This window comes from Siphateles boraxobius, unplaced genomic scaffold, assembly GCF_051911475.1.
Source record: "Siphateles boraxobius isolate OS27281-9 unplaced genomic scaffold, OSU_SipBor_1 41, whole genome shotgun sequence".
Taxonomy (NCBI): Eukaryota; Metazoa; Chordata; class Actinopteri; order Cypriniformes; family Leuciscidae; genus Siphateles; species Siphateles boraxobius.
In genome coordinates, this window is record NW_027509042.1 from 18,997,978 (window position 1) to 19,024,431 (window position 26,454).

At 37.2% G+C, this 26,454-nt stretch overlaps 1 protein-coding gene across 2 annotated transcripts; it reads left to right on the forward strand.

Moving 5' to 3' along the window:
* The first annotated feature begins 1,082 nt into the window (after positions 1-1,082).
* Positions 1,083-26,439, forward strand: tbc1d23 (TBC1 domain family, member 23). Of its 2 annotated transcripts, XM_077198812.1 has the most exons (19): positions 1,143-1,493; positions 5,114-5,228; positions 6,192-6,297; positions 10,696-10,900; positions 11,309-11,432; positions 11,840-11,964; positions 12,559-12,605; positions 12,730-12,833; positions 13,207-13,329; positions 13,901-13,993; positions 14,220-14,390; positions 14,490-14,532; positions 15,589-15,695; positions 16,305-16,441; positions 17,507-17,551; positions 18,414-18,502; positions 21,690-21,825; positions 22,705-22,899; positions 25,004-26,439. In XM_077198812.1, the coding sequence occupies exons 1-19, from the start codon at positions 1,456-1,458 to the stop codon at positions 25,086-25,088; spliced, it is 2,088 nt and encodes a 695-aa protein (XP_077054927.1). In that variant the 5' UTR covers positions 1,143-1,455; the 3' UTR covers positions 25,089-26,439. The 2 variants fall into 2 exon arrangements, with proteins under 2 accessions (XP_077054928.1, XP_077054927.1); XM_077198813.1 differs by lacking the exon at positions 17,507-17,551 and having other exon boundaries at positions 1,083-1,493.
* The last annotated feature ends 15 nt before the right edge of the window (positions 26,440-26,454 follow it).

The following is a 26,454-nucleotide window of genomic DNA, read 5'->3' on the forward strand; positions in this document are numbered from 1 at the left end:
AAAAGTAACAACCCTCATTTAACAACCGTGGCCTTTAGTTTATGGGCCGGTTACAAAGGGCCGACTTAGTCATCTCATTTTTTCTACAAGACTGATTCTAACCTTTTAGTTAAAAAAAAGGTTGTCTAATTTGCATTAGAACAGTAAGACTGAGAACCTTGTATCTAACTGCTATTGGTCAAACTCTCAAGACAGATGCTATGCAAATGGCTGGCCCCTGTGTTAATCAGTAGTTTTGCTCAGGTTTTGCCAACATCAATCCATCTATCAACATATATATTTTTGACAGTTGTTTGCGTGAAAGAGAGGTTGGCAAGCATCTTCATATAGGTATAATAAAAACAAAGTACACTTTAAAAAGCACCCAAAGAGCCAGGTTGATAGACTAACTGATGATATTGTCTTTACTTCTCAAGGGATTGCTGACTTTGACCCATGCTCATCAGACATCATGCAGTTTAAATTAAGTTTTGGAGAATGAAGTTTTGATTAATCTTGGCTCAGTTTGAATTAGACACTTCCTGTCAATAGCTAGGCCCTTTTTGGTATCGTCATCAGAATTTGCTCTGAGCAAGTGGCTTGGTGATAAATTAACAAAATGATTGGCTTTCAGTTCTCAAGATTATTTTTTGCAAAACATTGTGTGAAAACAGACCCCCTTGGACATAATGTTCTTCAACAAGTCCTTGGTCTCCTGGAGGAAATGGATTTAATTTTCTTGGAAGACCATTTTGTCTAGGCTACGAGGAATTTCCCTGAATAATTAAAAAGTAGTATAAGAAGAAAAAAAAAAAAATATATATATATATATATATATTAGTGGACTAATACATATAGCGGATATATCAAAATTATTCGTCTAATATAGGTTATTTTCCCCTCTTATAAAACAATTTCATGTCCCCAAAAAGCTTGCGTATAGGGCCTAAACGTGGACTATTTTTCGCTTTAAAAATTCAAGGATAACCATTATGTAGCCTAAATTAAATCTCTGTAACACACTATTTGCTGGAATGATCAATGTTTGTCGCCTCCTTTGCTGATGAGGCTATTTTTGGTCACGTGACAAATAAATGGAACTCAGACCAGAAGATCCAGTCGAGTGACTAACTATTTTGTTTATTCAATAACTCATTACATATGACATAAATCATACAACAAGGGGATGCATCATGGCAGAAAATGAATTACAATTTATTCCAAATTAATTAAAAAGACAGTGGCTACATGCACAACAAAATGAAATTTATGTTAGAGGCAGACAACAAGTGTCATGCCGTGTTGAAACCGACCAGGTCTAGAATGCAATGTTTTTATTAATCAAAGCTTAAGTCGCGCGCCGCTGAATATCGCGTTCTACGTCACGTCTAGACTAGTGTCAAGAGCGCGCATGTGGTCCTAGCGGCAGGACGCTGGTATTTACGACACAGTTTGACGTGGACCGTCACCACAGCAATGGCGGATGCTGTAGGGGAAATTCTTCAAGGCAGCTGGTAAGAAAACACCACTGATCAATTTGACCGCAGAACGATTCACTGGTCCCAGCTTGATATTATCACTTGGAACTTGAAGTCCGTTGAAGAGAGATTATTAATCACGTAGTTGTTTTCACGACATCCGTTTGTGAGACAGCGATGCTGTGCTAAGCAGCTACTCTGGCTAGTCAAAGCAGTTAGTGTATTGTTTTGACACTCCAGCTGTTTCTTAGACGTTCTCAGCAGTTTGACATAATCCCTTTATTTTTATGGAAAATGTCTTATATAGATTAAATATGTCATTTTTGTGTTTCCTTAGGAATTGGCTGTGTTTTCTTAGAAAACAGCTTTTGCTAGGTGTTAGCGCAGCTTTGGACACAATAGAATTGTGTTGTTGATTATGATACTCTGATTATATAATTTCTTATCTCATATAACTTCATTATGACCATGTTTTTTCCTACTAATATGGTATCTATGATTGTAGTTTACGGTATTCGGCTCTCCTTAAAAGTGTGAATTCTTCTGTTTAGCTCTGTAAGACATTTCTTAGCTGTGGTGGTTTTCTGGAATTGGAAAAAAAATCTGAAAATGGTTGGTTCACCTTTTTTTTGCTACTTTCTGAAGTGATTATTTTGAATGAGTATGGACTCTTTTGTGAATATTTCAGTATGTCATGTACATGAGAGTTGAAATAAGTATGCGTATTAGAAACTCCTCCCAAGTTATAAATGCTTGAGGAATTCAGCCCAACTACACTGACAGCTTATTGACATCAATTTTTTTTCTGCTTTATTGTTTATCTGCACATGTGGCGTTCAAGTTCAACAGAATTATTCTGAAAATAATTTTGAATCCTGATGTAATTCACAGCCATGGCATTTGTATATTGAATGTCACCGCAAAGCACTCTTTTTCTCATCATCCACACAATTACCATTATAGTTTTTCAGGATGATTTTGCTTAACAAGAGATACACTGTGTAATGACAATTAGTTTGGCAAAAATACTTTAAATCCTAGATTTTTAATGATTCCTCTAACCTATTTTACTGAGCCTTTGTGTCCTCTTCCTATTATGCTGAATATGGACCTGCCTGTTTTCATAGACGATGACAAGGAAGACAAATGACTCCCTATGAGAGATAAAAGGAGCAAAGTTTGTGGCAGGGTGGTATATATTTCAGACTATGATTGCTAAGTCCATTGTTAACCACAGATAGAGTTTTGCATGTTATTTAGTGCATTGCACCTAACAAAAGAATGTATTGACTCTAAAGCGTCCTATCTCATTATTCAGGCATTCATCCAAAATATGTGGCAACTTTCATTTTTTTCACCCCAGGTTTGAATGCTTGGTATGGCTTGTTGTTAGACAGCTTTCTTCTTCATTATGTCAGGACTTTAGAGTGATTGTGGAACCCATTATCAATAATCAACTTGATTTCTATTACGGTTACACATTTATAGTGTTTAGTTTTCTTGATGTATTTATCTAACCATGTTTTTCCACTGGTGTAAATAAATGTCACCATGGTGATGTCGTTTAGGTCGATAACAAATGAGGTTTTGTCGAAATTGTGAGAAAGACTCTTGATAGTCTTGGAATAATCGGTTAGAATGGGTCGAAACTTATACTGTAAAAAAAATTCATGCCATTAACTACTAGATTATATTGCAGGTGGTACTCAAAATTAAGTGTTCTGTATTATTGCTCTGAAAAAGTTTTTGTAATGCGTGACTGGTGTTTTTGCTGCAGCTGAGTGTGTAGTGTGTGTGAGAGTAGGGCTTTGTCTGCGAGTTTCTTTCCCTGGCAATATAGCAGATGGCAAAGTGGCCTCAGAGGATTTCTTTCTGTTTTTTTTTTTGTTGTTGTTGCAATTTAAAATGCAATTTACTTTTTGCAAAAGTCGAGTGTTTTCTTTTTCTTTTTCTGAAGAACCCTGTACCGGGTTCTTGGCTTGTTCGGCTAGTGTCTAGAATTTGTAATAGCTCTTAGAGAAACCCTAGAGGACAGTTAAGTGCAGAAGAGCAGTGCAGAGATACTGAATACCCTTTTGACTGAATATTGAATTTGGTAGAAGCCTCTTTCTGCAGTTGAATTCTCAGTAATGTGTATTCACAGCCATGTCAGCTACCGTGTATACACACACCTTATTTGTTGTGGTGATATTAATTTCTGTATAGCTGCTCAGCATATTGCTCAGAAATGATTCATGTCACTGGCTGTTCACACAAGATGCTTTTTGTTTTTTCCCTGTGCTATTTTTTGTTGTTAATATAAAAATGCATCAGACTGAATAATAATAATTCATCAGAAACTTAACACAAATATTTTTCTCCTTAATTCTGGTATAGGTTTATTAGTCGCCATTTTCTTTATTAGTCGCCATTTTCATTTTCGTGTGTGTGTGTGTGTGTGTGTGTGTGTGTGTGAGAGAGAGAGTGTGAGTGAAGGGTTTCTTTTTTTAGGCTATACTCTTGCAATTGAACGTCATAGTTACGTTTACTACTTAAAAATGTCATCAAAGGTAAAAATCATATCTAGTCAAACCGCATCACATCGCTACAAATACAGTATGGGATTAAAATCAGCGAACATCAATAGGCTTAGACTTCGCTACCTTGTTTCAGCGAGTTAAGTGTATTAAGTGAATTAAGTGTGTAATGATCCCACACTTTAGACAATTTCTGCCGTTTATTTACATATTTATTCTCCGCCATCGCGCCAACTAAATTCAAAATATATGCTTCCTGAACAGGTCCGTGTGAATAAACGGTCCGTGTGAAACAATCATCCTTGCGCCGCGCGTATAGAGTGCGACATAGGAATTTAACGAGGCTTCGAGGCAGAGTTTTTGCCTCGAGGAATTTTTGTAATCGAGTAACTCGAGGAATCGTTTCAGCCCTAAACTTACTCCACTATTTTTCAGATGTGCTCGTATCAAACTACTGTATCGATATAAACGGTATTGCCTCATTCCATATCGTGGGGGAAAAAATATCGATATATTGTACAAACTCGATATACCGCCCAGCCCTACATCATTATCGCGATGTGAGCATCCGCGATAGTCACATCGCAGTATGTGAAATGTCAAGTAGGGATTTGCTTTGTTTATGGTTTGTGTATCTGCAACCTCGGTTTCCCTTTTTGAATGACGAATATAGATTAATATATCTGCAGAAATAGACAGTTGTCTCATTTACACGCAGGCGCAGAACGGGCATTCTAGCTGACAGTCGCCTGTAGGCCCCACGGTGTGTTCAAGTGCAGCTTTTTCCTCCGATGCAGTTGACGCGAGGCAACATCACAGTCGGCTTTCATTCATGATTCATTCTTTACAAATAGAGGAGCTATTAAAATATCGCAATGTATTTTTTTTCCAATATCGTGCAGCCCTACCCCCAGCTTTTGAACCGTAGGATAAAATATAGAAATTTTAAATAATGTTTTTAAAACCCTTCTGCTTCTGCTTGCATAATTGGTAACATAGTTTCTACGTACATGTAGGTAATGCAAACACTTGATTCAGAAAACTTAAATGTGGTCAAAATCTGTCCTTGACTTCTGCTGAGTGAAGTTTGAGTGATCAGGTCACAGTGTGTCATGTGTGTATTTACTGTGTTTTCTGAAGGAATCAGGATCTGGCAGACGCTCTTGACTTGGCAGAATGTGATTTGGACACTGATCAGGATGGTGTCATCCAGGTCCGAAACCTTTCCCCACCACAGCGGGCCAAGTTATGGATGGTAAGTGTATAAAGACTAAACAGCATGACTAATCAGCCTGTGTAGCCTCATGTGGAAATGTTGACTATCTGTATTATGAATAAGCTATGGAAAGATTGTACATGATGTGTGTTGATGAGAGAGACAGAAAAAGTGTTATGTGTAAAATACATAACAGATCCATGCAGGGCTTTGTTTTAAAGAATTTCCTTCAGAGTCAATGGGTCCCAGAGGGCTTTAGAGAGCCTCTGTATTGATCTGATGGCCATTAAGGAAACTGTAGCTTAGCTTGGAGTGTAGGACCCTTTAAACTTACCACCATCCAGAAAATTTGTTATCTCAGAATTTTACACACTGGGAGGCTTTGTTTGATTTGTTGAACTACATTTTTTTAAAAAGGCCAGTAAACAGTAATAAAAAAAAGAATAAATAAACAAATTGCAAACAATAGCACAAATAAGTACAATAGAAAAAAGAGACAAATGAAATAAATATGGCTTTAAGTTTTTTCAGGTGGGTCTAACAGTAGTGTTCAGAAAAGAAATACTACAGAATTTTAAGTAATCAAATGTAAATAAACACTGGATAGTTTCCATTCTAAAAATTAAATACAGACAAATGTTTACAAATAAAGTTACAAAAGTTATTCAGTCAAGATCAGCGAGTGCTTTTCTCTTTGTTCTTTGATTAACATGACAGAAAGCATCAGGTTTAGTAGGCTGCTGTCACTATACGAGCTTATGCATGGATCCAATATGCTGTTACACAACATGCGGAGAGAAGATAGAGTGAGAATACGCAGCTGGTATCGGTGTATCAATACTGCAGAAAAGGAGTATTGGAATCATTTCAGATATTTCAGTATCAATATCGAAATATCCATATTTTTTACAACCCTAGTGCTGCTGAATAGAGCCTTGTTGAACTGTAGGTGTTTTCTCTGTTTAATTTCTAAGTTTTAATTTTATGTGTATGTGTTGACAGATTGCTTTGAACGTGTCTGGTAAAGGAGATAGTCTGTCCTCATGGGATGGGGCTTTGGACCTAGCAGAACAGACGCTCATTCACACCCGCAGTCAGCAGATTATTGGTGAATCACCTCTCCTCATTTTCAATTTTTGAAAATTGAAATTTTCAATTTCATTTATGCGTGGTTATGTACTACACATTAGGGCTGGGCGATATGACCTAAAAAATCATATCTTAGTATTTTTTGGCTATACGGTTATATGTCTCTGTATTTTCTTTGTTTTTTATTTGGATAAAAAAAATCTGTATTTATTAAAAAAATAAAAAATTTATTTCACATCCTGCCCAATGTTGTTCTACAAACATATTGAAGAGCTATGAATAACAAATATAGTGAATGTAACCAATGTAGGCTATGCTACATATTATATTATGCTATATATTATGTGCAAAAAGGGTTAAAATAACATTATATTCTAATATTGTAACATTACATTCTAAAAACAAAACGTCTGGCCATATCTATAGAAAGTACAATCACAAGTGATATATAAAACTAAGATGTCATTCTAATTTGACTAAGAATTAGGCTTTAAAGATTTAAAAGTAATTATGCTGTTGGAGAGTGTTGTTATATTAACCACAGCAGTGCTCAGTGCATTAAATCATTAACTAAATTAACGATCGATCAATAAACAAATTAGACTCACTCATACTGTCAACAGTTAGGCCTTCTAAAACATCATTCGAAATTGACATTTACCATTTAATAATCAACATAATGCAGTGGATACTGTAAAATGATCTGCAGCAGTGCTAAACTTGAATCATGCAATTACAACACACAAACTATCAATGCATGAATCAAACTGACTAAGACTGTCAAAAGATTGTTTTCCATGCATAATTTGGTTAGTCAAATCATATAAAACAGTGAATCAAATCACTCCGGAACTCTGTTCTGTCTTGCCTGCAGTCGAGACTCGAGACAGTGACGTGAGCTCTACCATAGACATCATATAGGTAGACGCCCTATCGACCGCTACTGCCTATTGGCACGGACGAGAATTGGAGCAGCCATCTTAAACCGGTCATCCGCTCCGCTCAGTGTAATCTGAATGGCAGGTGAAATGAGCTGTCAGCGCATTAAATTAATCATATCTCACTGAATACTGAACTGATTTTCACGCGTTTTTTTTTGCTGCAAAGGTCATTCATGTAGCTATGATACAGGACACATGGTTCGGCGTATTTTAATACCCATAGTAGGCTTAACAGTAATATAATATTCTGATATAAGATATAAAGTGAAGTGACCAGACACATTATGTGTGATGAAGGATATAATGTATTTTATAAATCACACACTATAAATATAATAAAGAAGCAGAAACAGATAGTTGCAGTAAAGTAAGATATTTTGTATATTATTATATTATAAGTTGAAGAAACAATTTATGATTTGTGACACGCCCATACACACGAACCGACACACAAACAAACACGAACAGACACAGTCTCTCTCTCTCTCTCGCTCTCGCTCTCGCTCTCGCTCTCACACACACACTTTCACACACACACTTTCACACACAGAACGCAGCCACCGAATCCACCGAACGCACCCACCTGTAATAAAAATTGAGAAGAAGCTTTTCAACGTGTTTGCATCAGTAATTTCTAAAAATTACATTCGGACAACATTAAGCCTATAGGCCTACCTTTTTTTATTGTATGTGGATGTGGGAGGGGAAAATGTCGAGACTAAAGCCCTATTCGGATTAACTTTACAAGGGTAGATGGAGTAAGTTAATAATGTAATTTTACCACAGGACTTGTGTAATATCAATAGCCAAATCGCATGTGATAAGATATAGGTTATCAATAACACTAGAAGTTGGAGGGGTAACTCAATTTGCGCATCGCTGTCATGCGTGTATTACATTGCTTCCTGATATCATGTGCGCAAACACAAATAACTTATACAACAGGGCAGTTGAATGCTTATCTGATAACCTAGAAGCTCTTGTAATTATTACTTTAACAGTTACCCCACCTCTACATGCCGGGTGAACACCGGCTGATGCAGTAAACAGCATTTCACAACGATTTCAGTACAGTAATAGCAAATATTCTTGCTCCTTCTCGATTATCTGGTAATATTCTATTCACAAAATACAACCAATAGTACGGTAATGTTAAGACTTACTTATGAAAAGCCCTATTTTCTATGGTCCGGCGATTAGAACAGGAAAATGCTCCACAATGCTCTGGCATCTTATCTGCTGCCACGCAACGAAACTAGGAATACGACCGGTTCAAGATGGCGGCCGGATTTCTCGGTTTCCAGCGGCCAATAGGGCATCTAGTCTCTATATGATATCTATGAGCTCTACTGACAGTCTTCACTCCAATTGGTTGTCGCATGTGAAATTCGCTTCTCATTTGCATAAAGTTGACATTTCTGAAATTTTGTCGCATGTCTCGTGTCGCTTGACACGCCCACATTCTGTCGCCAACGGTCAATGTGTCTCGTGTCGCTGGCGATGTGAACGGGGCTTGAGAGAGGTGGCTTTCTGTGAAGGTGTTACGGGTGTGTCCAGGGTCCGAAATTAACACCCGCCAAGCGCCAAATCCGGGTAGATTTTCTGTTTGGCGAGTAAATCTCAAAAGGCTATCCGCCACACTGGCGGGTGAATGTTCCAGATATCCCAAGTCTCCCGCATATTGATAGCGGCTCCCTGATGCCCGCAAATTAGTTCAAATCTCCTGGAATCAAGAGCGAGCGAGAAAGAGCGCGCACATACTGTGCTTCAAACCGTGTAGCGCGCGCACCGAGAGGGAGAGAGCGAGAGACCTTGCGTGTGTGCTTTGAAAAAACTGCTTTTTTTCATCAGACTACGTTTTTTTCGTCAAATAAAAATAGCAGGCCTACCTCAATGCACAGCTTGTCACTTTAAAAAAAGTAACGTCAACATGATGTGGGGTGAGTCTGGGTCTCCGATGGCACAGATGTCCCGGGAATACAGAGATGACTAGAGTGGCCAACTTCGGGAAGCGCCTTTCATTTGCTTGTGGATGTTTGCTTCGCCAGTGATGTTGCATTGTACTTGCACTAGACCTACTGCTTTATTTTAATACCGCGTATATTTAGCAAGTAACTTCGTCGCTCTTTCTGCCGAAATGGTCCCACAGTAGGTACTTCTTTTCACTCACTTCATTGTGCTTGCTCAGTGAAATATGTCTTTAGGCGCGTGTGGTTGCGTGTGTCGACGCGCCCCATGATTTAACAAATATAGGCTATATACTGTATACTAAAAAAGCTATATATATATATATATATATATATATATATATATATATATATATAATTTTTTTCATTACTTTTAAACCGTTTAACTGATAGTATTAATAGGTAAAATGTTTTACTTTCGGTAAAGTATCTGATAGTTTTACAAAACCTTCAAATGTACTGTTATGAGCACTAGTTCCATGCTCACATCTTCCATGTCTTACTATTTGTTGCTCTGTTTTGACTTCTATGTACTCTTATTCATTCAACATAATACCTTATCTCAATTAAATGTACTGAAATTAATCTATGTGACACAAAAAATCTGTTTATTATTTTGGCCGGTAAAAAATATGCTTGGCTGCTGGATTTTTTCATCTACCAGTCCCCGTGGCAGGTGAGCCAAAAAGTTAATTTCGGACCCTGGGTTTGTCAGTTGTAGACATGTGCCTGTGTTCGGTAATACGATATATCACAATAATGAACATGCACAATATTGTTGTCGTGGGCACTTCAAAATACCTTGAATAATTGTTTATTCCAAATAAATCCGATTTTTAGAGTGCATTTTAAGAATACTTTACCGCAGGGCTCGACATTTGTGGATTTTTGAAGGGACGAGTAAAAGAGAATTTTACAATTACAGTTTAAATACAATTACACTTAATCACTTAAGTGAATGACAGATTTACTTGTCCAAAGGACAAGCACATGAAAAGACTTAATGTTGATATGTATATATTTTATTTAAGTTTTGTTTGGCGTCTCAATGTTTGATCAAAATGTCATAACTAAGTCTTTTCAACTGAAAATGAAAGACTTTCAGTAACTTATACCAGACTTCTGCAATTATTTTGTTAGCTTGATCCCCAACTCTCCACAATCAACTGCAAGTTTGCAACCAAGCCCATTTTTGACAAGTTGTTTCAATCACAATGTCACATTGCGTAAGAAAAGCTCTATCACTATTTCCATTTATAGTGAATTTATTTTTGATAACAAATGCAATTGAAAAAAATCTCATTTTTTAAATTTCCTGTATGAAGGTTAGTTAGTTATTCTTCCTGTAAAAATAGCTAGTGTGGCAAGAACAAGGCATCAAGCTATGTACTACTACTTTTCCCACAAGCCGTAGTTTACAGTGTTGTGAAATAAAGCCCCATAAAAATCAGTAGGATTTTTTTATATTATGATGCTAATCGATTGGACCTCTGCAATCTTTGCATATAGATGAGCTTGGGATACCAGTGGAGGAAGGGCGGGACCTGGTGTCAGATGTGGAGTCAGTGATCACCTTCTACTGCAAATCCAGAAATGTCACCTTCACTCCAGATCTTAGTTGGCCACACATCCTCAAACCACTCTTGGGCTTACAGCTGTCCCGCAGAGACCTCTACAACTGCTTCTACGCCATCATGAATAAATACATCCCACGGTAGTAGGAGTGTTCTTATATCTGTCTGTGTTTTTTCTCAACAAAAAAAAAGAAGATAAAACAAAATCTCCACGGTTTTGCTTTTCATCCGGGTTTTTTCCACTCCAAAACTTACCTGATCCAGGATTTATTTGTGCAATGACAAGTTTGGTTTGATGTAATTTGATCAAACATTAATATTAATAATAATAATAAAATGTTGCGTATTATGTAGAAAATCAGAATCCCTGAAATGACCATGTCTTGACTAAAAAGACAAAAGGCTAGTTTTGAAATGTTCAGTCTTGTTCAAGGTGATTAAATGCCACCAATTTTAACAGTGAAACACTTTAGGTTGGCAGAGGGGGAACATGCATGCTTTGTATATCAGTTTCCTTGATTTGGTGTCATATTGTTTGTCCTTTGCAGAGACTGTTTTGTGAAAGGACGGCCATTTCACCTATTCAGGCTCCTGTTGCAGTACCATGAGCCTGAACTCTGCTCCTTCCTGGATACAAAAAAGATCACTCCTGATTCCTACGCCATAAGCTGGGTCAGTCTTTTTCTGGCAATAGTTGATGAAATATTTGGCTTGGTACAGGAGTTTCCATACCTGCTCGTGCAGGACCAACGAATTTAGCTCCAAGCCTCCAACTTACCCCAACACACCTTCTGGGAGTTTCTAGTAATCCTCATGACCTTGATTAACTGGTGCAGGTGTTTTAAATGAAGGTTGAAGCTAAAGTATGCAGGACATTGGCCCTCCAGGAGAATGATTGGACACCCCTAGCTTAGTATATACAGTAGATTATACGTAATTTGTACATGCTATGGAGCTAATCTGAAAAAAAGTGTTATGGTCATATTCCTAGAATTAATCAAATATACATTTATCATTTTTGCTTAGGAACTTGACACTTATGTATTTTTTTGTTTTTTTTGCATTCCTGTTTCCTGTAGCTGGGCAGTCTCTTTTCTAGCCACTGTCTCCCTGAGGTAACACAGGCCTTGTGGGATGTTTATCTCCAACAGGCTGACCCTTTTCTCATCTTCTTCCTCTTGCTCATCATCCTTGTTAATGCCAAGTATGTGACAGTTCAGACTGTTCAGTGCACTCAGTTGAGTAAAGGGGTCCTATTATGCTCAATCACAGGTTCATCATTTTTTTATGGCATCTACTAAATATGTTCATACATTGTGTAATGTTCAATAAAAAAATAAAAAAAATTGCATTGTTGCAGGGCCTGTTTTCACCCTCTGTCTTTAGTTTCAGTTTTGTTTAAAACCAATCTTCCGAAAAGCCCAGTCTGCTTTGATTGGTCAACCGCCTCAGTCTGTTGAACAGTAAGTTGGTCTACCACTTAAAGCGTGTTTCAGAAATGTAATGCCCTTACCATAACCGGTATATATTTTGACATGTATGTTCCTATTGTACATTGTACAATCAAGGCATTTGCGGGAGTTCAGAAACGCTGCTTACTGATATAGAGAATAACTCCCTTTGGAGTTGACTTTGTGCTTTCTAACGTTGCTGCCCTTTTTCATGCACAAACAGCAACATTACACAGTAAAGAAAAAGGCATAATTGGACCCCTTAATGAACTACACTAAGGCAGTTTTACTGACCTGTTTATGAGATCAAGTCAAAAGATGTTTTTTCTTCGTTTTCTGATGTCCAGAGACAGCATTCTTTCCCAAGAAGGAGATGGCAAAGAGGAGATAATCAGTAATTTTTTACTTTAATTGTTTAATTTAATGCATTATTTAATAATAATAAAAATACATTACAAAAACCTATTGCATTGTGACAAGTGTACAGCTGTAATTTTTTTTCTTTTTTTTTTTCTCAGAAATGCTGGAGCTGTCTCCGTCATTACTAGAGGCAGAGGACATTGAAGACTTGTTCTCGTTAGCACAGTATTACAACAGCAAGACGCCTCTATCGCTTAGAAAGGTAAGCATTATATCCCTGTTCTTATTTCCAACTTCCTATAGATATGACCATAGATCAGAAACTGTGGTGCATCGCAATAACATCTTTTTATAACATAATTTAAAGTTTAATAGTCACATTTGGCTGAATCACAATTCCTGTTTTCCACCCTCAAATGTAATACCTTTTAAAATAGTTAATAGGTTTGTTATACCACTTAAGATGTTTCATGACCTACATTTTACAAAACTGAGGAGCTGCAGACTTTTTTTTATTCACACACATTACACAAATACATTTTACTGTTCGCACACATCTCTTTTCATTTACAAATGCAAGTGAATCACACCTTGGAGCAGTATGTATTACATGCCTAAATATTTGATGTGTGCAGGAGAACCATAATCTTTTTGGCAGCAGTCTGGTTGCCCTAAAAGAAGAGGACATGGACCTGAGTCAAGCACTCTGTCTGCCCGTATCCGTCCCTGAGATCCTGCAAGCTAACCAGCTACAACCTGTGAGTCCCCACTCCAAGATTATTGTTGAAGACATCTCCAAATCATCTTTAATGATTATTAATGTTGTTGATCACGGCTCAACATTAAAGGGATAGTTCACCCAGAAATTTAATTTGTCATTTACTCTTTTTACTCCCCCATATATTTTCATGATCTTTGACAAATGAAGATATATTTTTTAATGTTTTCATGCTATTCTTCAAAAAGTACATAAAGCAGAATGAAGCAGTTAAGTCTTCTGAAGAGACTTGGTCATTGTATATGATGAACTTTTAATTTACACTTTTATTCACATAAAAACATTGATCATCGCACATACATAGAACACATCAAATATGGTTAACATGCTTGATGTGTAACAACAAATCTTTGTGTCAAGCATGCATGTTTGAGCTTCTGTTTGCCATATTTGATGTGCTCAATGTATGTACATTGGGGGAAAAAAAATCTTGAAATTCACACCCTCTGACTTCTGCCATCTGTGCATGTGAATCATCAACAGAAAATCTGTTTTCAGCATGTGATGTCCTATTTCAAGTGATGTTATTCTTGCGGTTTTATGCTACTTAGGAGGGTGTGAGGTTTTTTGTAGTCGACTGCCGTCCTGCAGAGCAGTACAATGCTGGTCACCTCTCCACTGCCTTTCACTTGGACTCTGACCTGGTAAGAATTTTTGCAAGCAGGGAAAAATGCCTTTGCTTTGAAAATACAATTGCATTTGTAAATATTAGGCCTAATACGAGTTGGTCAAATAGATTTTCTGAAATGGAGATTCTGATCCACTTTGTTTCCACAAAAATACTATGTTTGATATGTGTAGCTGCCTCACAGAGGAATTGCGCACAGCTCAGTGCACCTGTGTCCTTCATGTCCTTGTCTTGGTTCACAGATGCTCCATAACCCCTCTGAGTTTGCCCTGTCAGTGAAGTCTCTTCTGGAGGCACAGAAGCAGTCTCTGGAGTCGGGCTCTGTGGCCAGCGGAGAGCATCTGTGCTTCATGGGCAGTGGCCGTGAAGAGGAGGACATGTACATGAACATGGTGCTTGCCCACTTTCTACAGGTGAGAACGGTGTCTGCTGCTACATATTGAATTGCTGTGTAAATTATTATTCAAAGAATTTCATAACTATTCGAAATATATTTTTCTTTCCTTGTCTAGAAAAATAAAGAGTATGTGAGCATTGCAAAAGGTGGATTTATGGGTAAGTTTTATTTTTCAGTTTACAATGTTAACACTTGTTTTAATCATCTGTGCACTGTACCTTCTGGCCAAATTTGGAACAAAACGCAATTGATAAATATAATTTCAACAAACAATTAGAGGCACACTATGTAACTTTTCGCAACTAGAGGTTGTTTATTCAAAACAAAGGCATGATAATGCCTTGATTTCGTGGAATAGTAGTTGTCTTCACCTCTACAGCCGGTGGAGAATAAGACGGAACTCGGGCAGAAATCATATTCATGGATGACCGGTAATGTATTAAAGATTTATTAACGTTACAAAATCCGTTGAAGCGATTGTTAATGAGTGACGAGGGTGACACACAGCTCGAGAGCAGTGGAGCTTTTATTATGCCACAGACCACTTCCGCTTCTTCCGGTCATGCGTATGTAGGGTAACGCAGCGCTGTTTTATCATATTAGATACATTTGAGAGTGTTAAAAGTTGTTATAATGCTACTCTGTGCATTTGCTCGGCGGCTTCTGTATGAGGCACTCGTTGCACACCGCAGTGAGCTAGATGGATATTAGGCATGGTAAATATGGTACTCACGGTAAATCAAGAAAACGAGATTTAAACAAAAAGACTGTGTTGAGCTGTATAATAATGATTAGTTTTCTGTCGATAAATATATCCAAACAGTTGGTCCCCTGTCTAATAAAACACATAATATATTAAAGTGTCTTTGGTGTTTCCATGGCTTCTGTCGAAACCGAGGGCATCATAACGTCGGTATGAAGTCATTGATAGGTGATGCATGGACACGGTCCATGTCCTGGTTAAAACTGCTTATTTCTCTGGATTTAAGCATTCTTAGTAACATTTGGGATGTAAGTACACACAACAACAAAATATATAAAATTTGTTCTAGTGGTTTTGCAATATTTTGATCCAAAAATATTACATAGTGTGCCTTTAAATAAATAAAATGTGATGCATTTGGATGTATTTATAAAATCTGATCAGCAGTTTTACATGGTGACAGAAGCAGTTTTATTGTGCTGATGAGACACACTGTTTCTATTATTCTCAGCATTGCAGCAGCACCTGGCAGATATTAATGTTGAAGGGCCGGATAATGTTTATGTTCACTGGATTGTGAGCACTTCAGGATCCCACAGTAGCCTCAGCTCAGCTGACGTGAGTTTAGTGTGTATGTGAGTGTGAGAGATGCACGTTACATCATCAGATTGTGCATTAAATCTGTGCTACTCACTACTCGGGGCATGCAGCCCATAAACCATGCTTTTGTGGTCCATGTCCTCCTCAACATTTTCTCAATCTGCTTTCAAGATATTTATGGTACTTCTTTGAAGATTTATCCACCTTATTTTTTACGTAGGAGCATGCATGGCTTTTCTTTTATCTTGAATGTGCGTGGCTTCCGTTGTCAGCTGCTTCCAGTTATTTATGTACAGTTGATACATTTATTATTGTAATTAAAACACAATGGCTTGTAGCTAAAATAGTTTTACTGCTTACTGCACTTTGTTATTCTTCTAGTTAAATACTTATAGTTGCTAAGGAATCTGAAGTCTTGCACACATTTATAGGAAACCGCTTACTTCCCTTTTGTAAAATAAGCTGAATACATGTAGCATCTTCCTTTCATTTTCTGGGTGGCATTTAGTGCCATCTAGTGGACGTTATGTAAAGCAAGCCATTAAATCCTTCAACTTCCATTGTGATAAGCAAATGCCTCTCAAACTTGGATTAAGTTAATTCAACCCATCTCTTATATTGAAACAGGGGGAACTGAACAGCACAGATGGCAAAGGAGTTAAATCACTTGTCAACAAAATGACTTTTGCACTCAAGTCAAAGTCAGTTAATGTGAAGGAGAAGATGATCAGCTTCATTGAAAACACTTCCACACCGGTGGACAGGTGAGCATCCTTAATCTTCAGTTCACCAGACAGACATTCTTTCACATCCTTCTCTGCAGATATGTCCATCTATTGAAAAAAAGAAAAAAGAAAGAACAATTGATGAGGAGAACATTTTTTAATGATCAGATCTCTCTCTTTTTTAAACCCCTTACTTAAAGGGATAGTTCACCCAAAAATGAAAATTCTGTCAGTATTTACTCACCCTCATGTTGTTCCAACCCCGTAAGACCTTTGTTCATCTTCGGAACACGAATTAAGATATTTTTGATGAAATCTGAGAGCTGGATCACTCCTCCATACTAGTCCATAGGCTTCTTGAGGGATTGTACTTGCCGGCCTCAAAGTTATTACAGACATCGTTAAAATAGTCCAAGTGACTACAGTGGCTCAATCTTAAGTTTATCAAACATCGAGAATACTTTTTGTGCGAAAAAATAACGACTTTATTTCAACTATTCATTTCCTTCTCTTTGGGCCTCGAGTCAGTTCACTAGTTTAACAGCGTATGATCTGTTGTTGTACGTCACACGCATCACCCACATGACCAGCGTCGGCCAACAGTGAGCCTACGTGTGACGTAGCTCTACGCAATTACACTAGTTTAACTGACTTGAGGCCCAAAGAGAAGGAAATAAATAGTTGAAATAAAGTCGTTATTTATGTTTGTTTTTGCGCACAAAAAGTATTCTCGTTGTTTGATAAACTTAAGATTGAGCCACTGTAGTCACTTGGACTATTTTAACGATGTCTTTAATAACTTTTCAAGACCGGCAAGTTTCAATCCCTCAAGAAGCCTATGGACTAGTATGGAGGATGATCCAGCTGTCAGATTTCATCAAAAATATCTTAATTCGTGTACCGAAGATGAACGAAGGTCTTAATGGCTTGGAACAACATGAGGGCGAGTAAATACTGACAGAATCTTCATTTTTGGGTGAACTATCCCTTTAAGAAAATAACTTAAATGATATTACATAGAGGCATTTATTTAAAGTGATTGATTTTCTGAAGTCTTCCTTTTTTAATCATCCTCCCAACCTATGCCCTGTTATTTCACACTAGAATGTCTTTCAATCTACCCTGGCCAGACAAGGGAATACTGGATCGGTAAGACTTCATTACTGTTTGTCTGTGCCCCCTTCAGCGTGCATCTGATTTCCGCAACTTGTCCTCTCAAGGTGGCGCTGTCAGCTTTAGCTCATTGTAGGGGTTTTCAAAACCCAGATTAAACGGCACACTCATGCTCTAACACCATATGCATCTGCATCACCTGCATCTATAGTACAAATATCCTATTCAGTCTTTTGAAATTCCTGTTTCCTGCTAAAATACTTCAGAGAATATCATCAGAGTAGAGTAATATTCTAGAGTTTGTGACTTTGTCATCCACTGCCAAATATTCACATGCATGTGTAGTAGAATTCACAAATACCACTCAGAATGGTGGAAGCTGTGAACCACAGGTATTTTTGTCACTTTGTGACCGTGTTGGCTGTTGTGACCTCTTTCACTGCATTTGCCACTTTGTGCCTTTCCTTGTTTTATGCCAGCAGCGTCTGAAGCCTGAAGACTGAGTCGTCTTTGATGCCCCTAACTTGTGTGGAGGGAGACTGCAGTTCTTCATTGTTTTTATTCAGATTTGATCACTGTTGTGGAAGGCTGGGGCAATTGTGATTTAATGTTAAAGTTGTTCAGTTTTACTGTAAAATAGACTCTTAAGAGATTCACTTTGAAAACTCTGGCCTTCCACACTTTGATTCTCATCTCTGTTAAAATGCTAACATGTTAACTTCCCTCTCTTCCAACTAATAATATTCATCTTTATAATCCTAGAGGACACCTCATCTCACTACCATGCTCTTAGAATGCCTGTTTTAGCACAAGGAAGACAATGATACTGTGAAGGACAAACCTTTATTCTTCTTGTGGCTCTTGTAAGTACCTCTGATGCTTTTTCTTTTTTCTTTAGGCACGTAAGCAGCAGTGATCGGGTGGGGAAGCCATACAGGGGTGTAAAGCCTGTTTTCAGCATCGGAGATGAGGAAGAGTATGAAACAGGTAAGTACCATAGACTGTAAAAAATATGGACAAAGCGTCTGTGACTTTCTGAAGAATGGTTTTGAGGCCTTTTATGGGGGTATGGGCGGAGCCACCTTGGAAAATCTTTTCAGAAAGGATACAGAGGTGGAATGATGTGTTGTGTCAGATCATGGCAGAGACGTCAAATTTCAGGAATTCCACTCGGCGCAGCCCGTTATCAGCTGTCAATCACGCTGTCAATCAAAGTTAACCACGCCCTTATTTGTCATACATTTTATATCTAAATACGATCTAAACTAACGAGTTAGAAAAAAATTCACCCCCTCACAGTTGTCAGGCACTCGGAACCTATCGAAAAATACAATAAAAGTCCATGGGACCAACCTGTAAAAACATGAATTTATGCTTTGAAAACGGACATTTTAACATGGGGTCTATGGACATTTGCTCCCTTTTGGGACCTGCCCCTAGCGGATTTTCGATGTATGCATTTCCGGGTAGGCTTCATTTTTCAGATTAGAATGTTGCCGCTTGGTAAATACATAGTACCTTCTAAACCAGGGACATTGAACCTGCTCCAGGCAACTCAACTTACACTTTCCTGCAGAGTTTAGTTCAAACTCCTATCAAACACGCATGAGCCAGTGTTGGTATTCGAAAAACTTATTTGTTTCAGTTATTTGCCGCAGCAACATTTTTCTAATTTTCATTTGTTGAAGAAATAAAATCACTATAACTGAAATGAAAAATCAATTAAAGCTAAATAGAAATCAAAGAAAATGAATCATATGACAAAAGACCATAACAAAATTACTCAAATAAAATAAAAAGATGATTCAAAATATTAATAAATACTATAATAGCAGAGGTGGGAGTAAGTCACACATGTTCAAGTCACAAGTAAGTCTCAAGTCCCATACCATCAAGTCTCAAGCAAGTCTAAGTCGCAGTACACACAAACCAAGTCAAGTCAATAGTTCACTTCAAGCAAGTCAAGTCGAGTCCTGCTAAGGGTCAAGTCAAGTCCAAGTCAAGTTACAATACCAACCAGAAAAAAAGTTTAGCCTCAACCTTATTTATTTTTGATTACCATGATTACCTTTCTTATACATTTATATCGTAATATTAATAATATTCATATAATTTATTACAACATGTATTTATGATTATCAAAATTTGGAATTCTTATTATAATAACAATTATATGAAAAATGTTGAAGATAAATCATTTGAAGGTAAATTCACAAGTGTAATGCATAATTTATATTGGTTTTATAGTAAATGTCATGTGTTTAAATTTGCTTATATATTTTTTATGCAATATCACCGGCAGACATTAACTTTCCCATTAATAGCCCATATTTGACCCCTTAAATTGATTTCCAGGGGCATTTTTTTCTATGTTCTAACCCTTTTTTTCTAACCATGCATTTACACTGTAATTACAACACCATAAATAATGTTATGAGATTAATGATTTAAATATAATTTTAATATAGAAAAAAATAGATGCAAAAAAATTATAAATAATATTTTTTTAATTATTAAATTAAAAGCGCCAATAGGTAGCGCTAAATCGCCGTCTTAATGAACGAGTCATAGAAGCATTCATTCAACTGATTCGTTCGAAATGGCAGATTCATTCTGGAACTAAGTAACTAGGTCACTGAATCACAAAAACCTCGTATTTGTTCAGATATGCATAACTCTTTTTCTGTGGCTTGTTTGGAACATTGGCGAAATAGAGCAAAAACAGAGTCTAAAATGTCACACCACAATATTCACTCTGTGTTCATTGAACTGTTGAATAAAATCATCATCACATCTGCAATCGTGCCAATATTCTGGAAATATTTTTTAATATCATATGTTATAAATATAAAAATAACTCATAGGGACATTTTTTCACAATAACAGTTTTCTATGTCATTTGAAAGAGCAAAATTTTTGGTTTTAAAGCGTGATTTGAAAGAAACTGTGGCAAATGTCTGTGTGAATTTATGCACGTTATACAAAACATATGCCACCATTAATTATCATTTGAATCTATTGGCAGCCTTAAGCTACATTTGAAAACATAATATTGTATAAAGAGGCATGATGTTTTGATCACTATTCTCTCTAGATTTAACGTTAGTCAAATCAACTATAAGGTTAAACAAGCCATAGCTTACTTTTAGATGTGGTGAATGAAGTTCGAGGTTGTGGTGGTCGTGTTCGATATCCATTGGCAGTTATTAAGCGTACAGCAAATCTTCTTGTATGAATATGGTCAATTTCTAGTGTTTATATCCAAAAAGAAACGATTCTGGGAGATGTTTTTGTTCGCGCTCACTGAGTTGTATGTTTTTTCTGTGCAGCAGCACGCAATCGCGCAGAATCAGATGACTGGCGTCAATGGTTCCGTTGCTTTCATTTTGTTCATCAATTGAATTGATGTTGCGATGATTTATATAAAAATGTATATGAAGTCATTTTCGAGTCACACAGTTCAAGTCAAGTCTCGAGTCACTGGATCTCAAGTCAAAGTCAAGTCATTTTCTTAATTTAGTCAAGCAATCCTCAAGTCCTTAAATTTGCGACTCGAGTAAAGTCATGCGACTCGAGTCCCCCATCTCTGTATAATAGTATATAAATAATAATAAAAAAAGCACTGACATAAACCAGTTAATCAAGGTCCTCAGTGTTCCTTGAAAAATGACAAACAGGTGGAGTATCCCTGTCACCTTTAAGCTGAAAAATAAAATGCAAAAATATCGCAGAATATACAGCACATGGGTCACATGGGATAATTCAGTGTTCGGATGGCATTTGATGAGAAACAAACCAAAATGTTATTTATTTTTTGTGGAAATCTTGACCTTGGATTAATGCCATGTCATAGTGGTTTGCAGAATTCTTTTTAACATAATTTCTATTAAGCAAGGTATTGAGGAACCAAAACAAAAAAATCTTTTAAAGTTCTATATTAACAAAATAACCTACCATTTTCCCAAGATAATATACAAAAGCCTTCCTATCTAAGCTGACATGTAACTCTGGAACTTCTGTTTTAACAAAAATAAATATACTTAAAAAGTGTGTCTGTGTGCGTGTGCGTGTGCGTGTGTGTGTGTGTGTGTGTGTGGTACACTACACTCAGTCATCCCATATTTGGGTCCCTGTGTATTTCCTCATGTTTTCTTTTTTCCTTTCCTCCTTTTAGATGAGATTGACAGTTCATCAATATCAGATGATGACAGGAAAGAGATTGTCAATATACAGACTTGGATCAACAAACCAGATGTGAAGCACCATATTCCATGCAATGAAGTTAAGGAGACTGGACACATGTTCCCAAGGTGAGGCCACATGTCTGAGCACATCAGAACTAGACATGGGATTGGTGCTCCAGGGATTCCACTACAGGCGAAATCATCAAATAAAAGTTTAAGTCTAAAAAAAAGCAGCAAGGTTATATTCCAACATTATAACACAATTATGTTATACTCTGGCCAAGGTATTCAGTGTAATAATACAGTGTGGCATGTGGAAAAACTGTGATGTTAATAATTCAGCCTATCAGATACTGAGGCTTCCTAGTTGATAGATGGTTGGGGGGTGCATTTTAGAGCTGCATGATTAATCATTAAAAGATAAAGATCTCAATTCAAATACCTACGCGATCTTATTCATAGATGTCAATGATTCAGCCATGCCTATTAAACCTCCGAAAACTACTATCACGTTCAAATCTGTGTTCATGGTGCCGCTGACCCAGAGAGAGCCGTTATCATGGGTACGAAAGAGCTTCACAAACAGTCTTTTCAACCACACAGTATCATTATTCCTGTCTTACAATTATTCAATAATTGACTCTTCAAATGAAGATTGTATCAATCTTACGCCAGTAGGTGGCGACAAGTGACTGTTAAAAATATATTTGTCATTGAAACATTCAAGAGATTTGTTCAAAAACGCTGATTCATCCAGTAGTGAAACAAGTGAAGTCTTAATGAGCAAGTCATTGAATAATTCATTCATTCAAACAGATTAAAAAAAATAATAATAATTTATTCAAATGAACTCAATATTTTTTAAATAGATTGTTGTTTAGTTGTCTATTCAGAATAGTGGGAGAATCGTGATCTCCATATAAAATTGTGATTCTCGATTTATCTAAAATCATGCTGCTCTAGTGCGTATTATGGTGGATCATTCCATAGTTTTATTTTCCACAGTCATCTGCTGATTACTGCAACACACATGTACTGTTTGAGAGAGATCGCTGCCCGAAAAGGTTTTGCTTACATCCAGTCCAGGCAGGCCCTAAGCTCTGTGGTGAAAATCACCTCCAAGAAGAAGCATCCAGAACTCATCACTTTTAAGTTTGGCAACAACAATGCTGCAGGAGTGGAGATAGTGGCTGTAGAGAGGTATGGTGAATATGACAACAGGACACCAAGAGACCTTGATGTATTTTAAATAAAAAAATACATTCATATTATTATTTAAGAATATATTGTAAATATTTTGAATTGGCTTTTATTTTTACACTTTCAGTTTTAATTTTAATGAGATTTTTACAAATTTTGTCTTTTGTGCTTTTGTCATTTTTATACATTTCCTTTTTTTTTTAAATATTACTGTTTAGATTTCATTTTTTATTTCAGTTTTAGTTTGTTCAGTTTTTTCTATTTTTTTTATTCCCCGTTAGTAATTTTAGTGCTTCAAGTTAAAGGCACAATATGTAAAATTTCTGGATTAAAATATCCAAAAGCTTCTAGAACAATGTAATGCTATATTTTGTTGACTTGTGTACTTCCCAAATGTTTCCAAAAATGTTTAAATCCAGAGACGTCAGCCATTTTAACCAGTGTAACAGCTTGTCATTGTGTCGTCTGACAATGATGTCATATCCGCGTTACCCTCGATTTCCGTATAATTTACTTCCGTAGAAACCATGGAAACACCAAAGACGCTTTAATGTATTATGTGTGTTATTGTGAACAAATGTTTGGATACTTTTATCGACAGAAAATAATTTTTATATAGCTCAACACGGTTAATCTCATTGTTCGAATCTTTTTTTTTCTTGATTTACTGTGAGTAACATTTTTGCACCATCCCTCAGAGACAACACTATTTTGTCAAGTGGCTGACATAGCATAATCAGAAAGAGATTCATTTGTAGAACAGTAATACAGCCACACATACAATATTTTAAAATGAATTGCATTCAATTTAGCAACACAAGCTTTTATAATTATATGATATTCTAATATCGATCTAGCTTACTGTAATGTCCAACAAGTGTCTCATACCAGCCGCTGAGCGAACGCACAGAGTAACATTATAACATAACTTTTTCAACACACTCAAATGTATGTTTAGTATGATTGATTTGACCAAGTTAAACAGCAATACATTAGCTCATAAATGAACATGGTTTCTACCTGAGTCCCGACGGATTGCTTTCCATCGGCTGTGGAGGTGAAAATGACACTGTAGTAATGTTCAGGGAAGAAGGAGGCGGGAACCGGCGAACATTTAAACATACTTTATTAAAATAAAACCAAACAAACTAAAATACCGCCAGAAGCCCCTCGCGGACGACTGCTGGCTTACCCAAAATATAAGATAAGCCAGCAGCCGCCCCTCCAATACCCAGGCGGCCGGCAGCGAGCTCGGCCGTCCCTAGGGCAACTCACTCCAGCGCACCCCCTTGAGCGTCCATGGCCGCGAGTCCCCCGCTCCCTGCTCCTCCCCTCGTTCGGTGAATGGCAGCAAGCTCCGGCCCAAGGCGAGCAGCGGCGACTCGCGCACCATTCTAGATGGCACCGAGGACAGCGCCGAGGACTCTATGACAGTGCGTTCCTCCCTCTTCCCGGGTTTCGGGACCAGTGTAGAAATGTTCAGGGAAGGAGGAGGCGGGAACCGGCGAACATTTAAACATACTTTATTTAAAATAAAATAAACAAACTAAAATACCGCCAGCAGCCCCTCACTGACGACTGCTGGCTTACCTAAAATGAACATAACGGCCAGCAGCCCCTCGCGGACGACTGCTGGCTAAAATAAAATACAAAGACAAAAAACAAAACTCAACTAAAATACAGGCCTGTTCCTCTCTCGATCATCAACGTCATCGCTCCTCCTTTATGTTTCCGCTCGGCCTCGCGCCGTTCTCTCACGTCCCTCGGCCGTCCTGTTCGCCACAGACACCTCCCATGATTCCACGCTCATTCACGGCATCATCAAGCCACGCCTTTGTTATTGCTTTGATTAAGGGACCTCTAGTGGTGAAACCTGCATACTGTGCCTTTAAATGTATTTAATTTAGTTGCCAAAAAAAATGTATAATTTATTCTATTATTTAGATATTTCAACCAAATTTTTTATTTCAGTAACCCTGCTATATACTTAACAGTATATGCAAATGTTATTTGTTGTTTTTTGCAACACGTCATCTGGTTTTATGTACTTGTCTTTGTGTAGTTTGCAAGATTATAAGCATATTTCTTGTCTTCTCTTCTCAAGGTATTTAATTCCAGAAGCTGGTGACGCCACTAAAGTCATCAAACAGCAAATCATGAAAGTTTTAGATGCTATGGAGAGCTCTTAGTGACAGAGACATCAGAAATGCTTCACTCTGGTCATCCAGGAGACAGCCACAGCTCCAACCAAAACAGCCTAAAGGGGAAGGGGGTAGTAGAGCATTCCCACACTTTTTTTTTTTTTTTTTTTGTAATTTTTTCTTGTCACGACCCTCCTCCCTGGGCAACACTGACGTGGAATACTGTCAAGACTCTTTGGGCACGCTGCCATCATGATTGACGGGAGTTCTAAAACTTTGGGAATGGAGATGTAATATGAGCCTGCATTAGAAATGGTGATTTTTTTGTTCATTTTGCTTTGTGATTTCGATTTCTGATTTAAGAAACTGACCTAATTAAGCAAGTTAGTTTTGTTACCTATCTGTCTCGAAGCCTTAATGAGCTATAGCTGTTTTATATGAGTCTCAAACAGGTCCTCTGGATGAGAAAACGGTTTTGGAACCTCGATCAAGGAATTTCATTTCTCTTTTTCTGCTTTAATGTTTAAGGTCACTAATTATTTTGCCATTTGACGATGTAAACATCATATATTGCTGAATACTCATGTAACTGAAAAGTTTGAGATATTTATCAGAGCAGTGTTTTTACAGCAAACAAATTCACCTGGAGCCTCATCACAGACTTTGAGGTGAATATATACTTAATTTTCATATTTGGAAAGTATGGTTGCTTGCACAAGAGGCTGCACCATTGTGACACACATATACTTCCACACAACTCTGCTGCTTTCTGTACTGATTCACTAAAATGCCCAGAAATTGTTAACCTTTTGTTGGATCACCTGGGTCCATGAAGTTGTCTTGTGATTGTTGCTTTCAAGATTAAAAGGAATGGGTTGATGAGACAGTGGCAATAAAATGGGAGCTCTATAAGTAATGGCCAAATTTAGAGAGAATGTATTGAGAAAATTGAAGATGCCAATAATTGAGTTAAATTAAGTGAACCAGCATCTGTTGAGTAAGTTATTCAGTAATGTAAGTATTATGTATTGATGCTGAAGCACTGGCTTGTGAATCCAGTGTCCATAAAAAATAAATGTATACACAAACTATTTACCAGTATCAAACATAATCTATACATAAACCTTAATCTATACATAAACAGAGGTCCAATCAATGTTTGGAAAAAGGTAACCTTAAGAACATTTTTGGAAATAGTCCGGTCAGTTTCACACTATGCAAGTGCTAAAACAATTTAAAGTCTTAAATGAGAATAAGATTCTTAAAATGACCTGTAAATTAAAAGATGTTCATAGGATTATCCCCAATGCTTAACTTTTCAACCTTTGTTTATTGTTTGTTAAAACCACAGAATGCTATTGATATCTCTTGTTTAAATAAATCAAAATGAGGTCCACCATGTCTGACTTCTATT

Coding starts and splice junctions, on each gene's coding strand:
- tbc1d23 (XM_077198812.1), top strand. CDS start 1,456: ATGGCGGATGCTGTAGGGGAAATTCTTCAAGGCAGCTG. Junction 11,965..12,558: donor ATCATCCTTGTTAATGCCAA/GTATGTGACAGT, acceptor TCTGATGTCCAG/AGACAGCATTCTTTCCCAAG. Junction 12,606..12,729: donor TGGCAAAGAGGAGATAATCA/GTAATTTTTTAC, acceptor TTTTTTTCTCAG/AAATGCTGGAGCTGTCTCCG.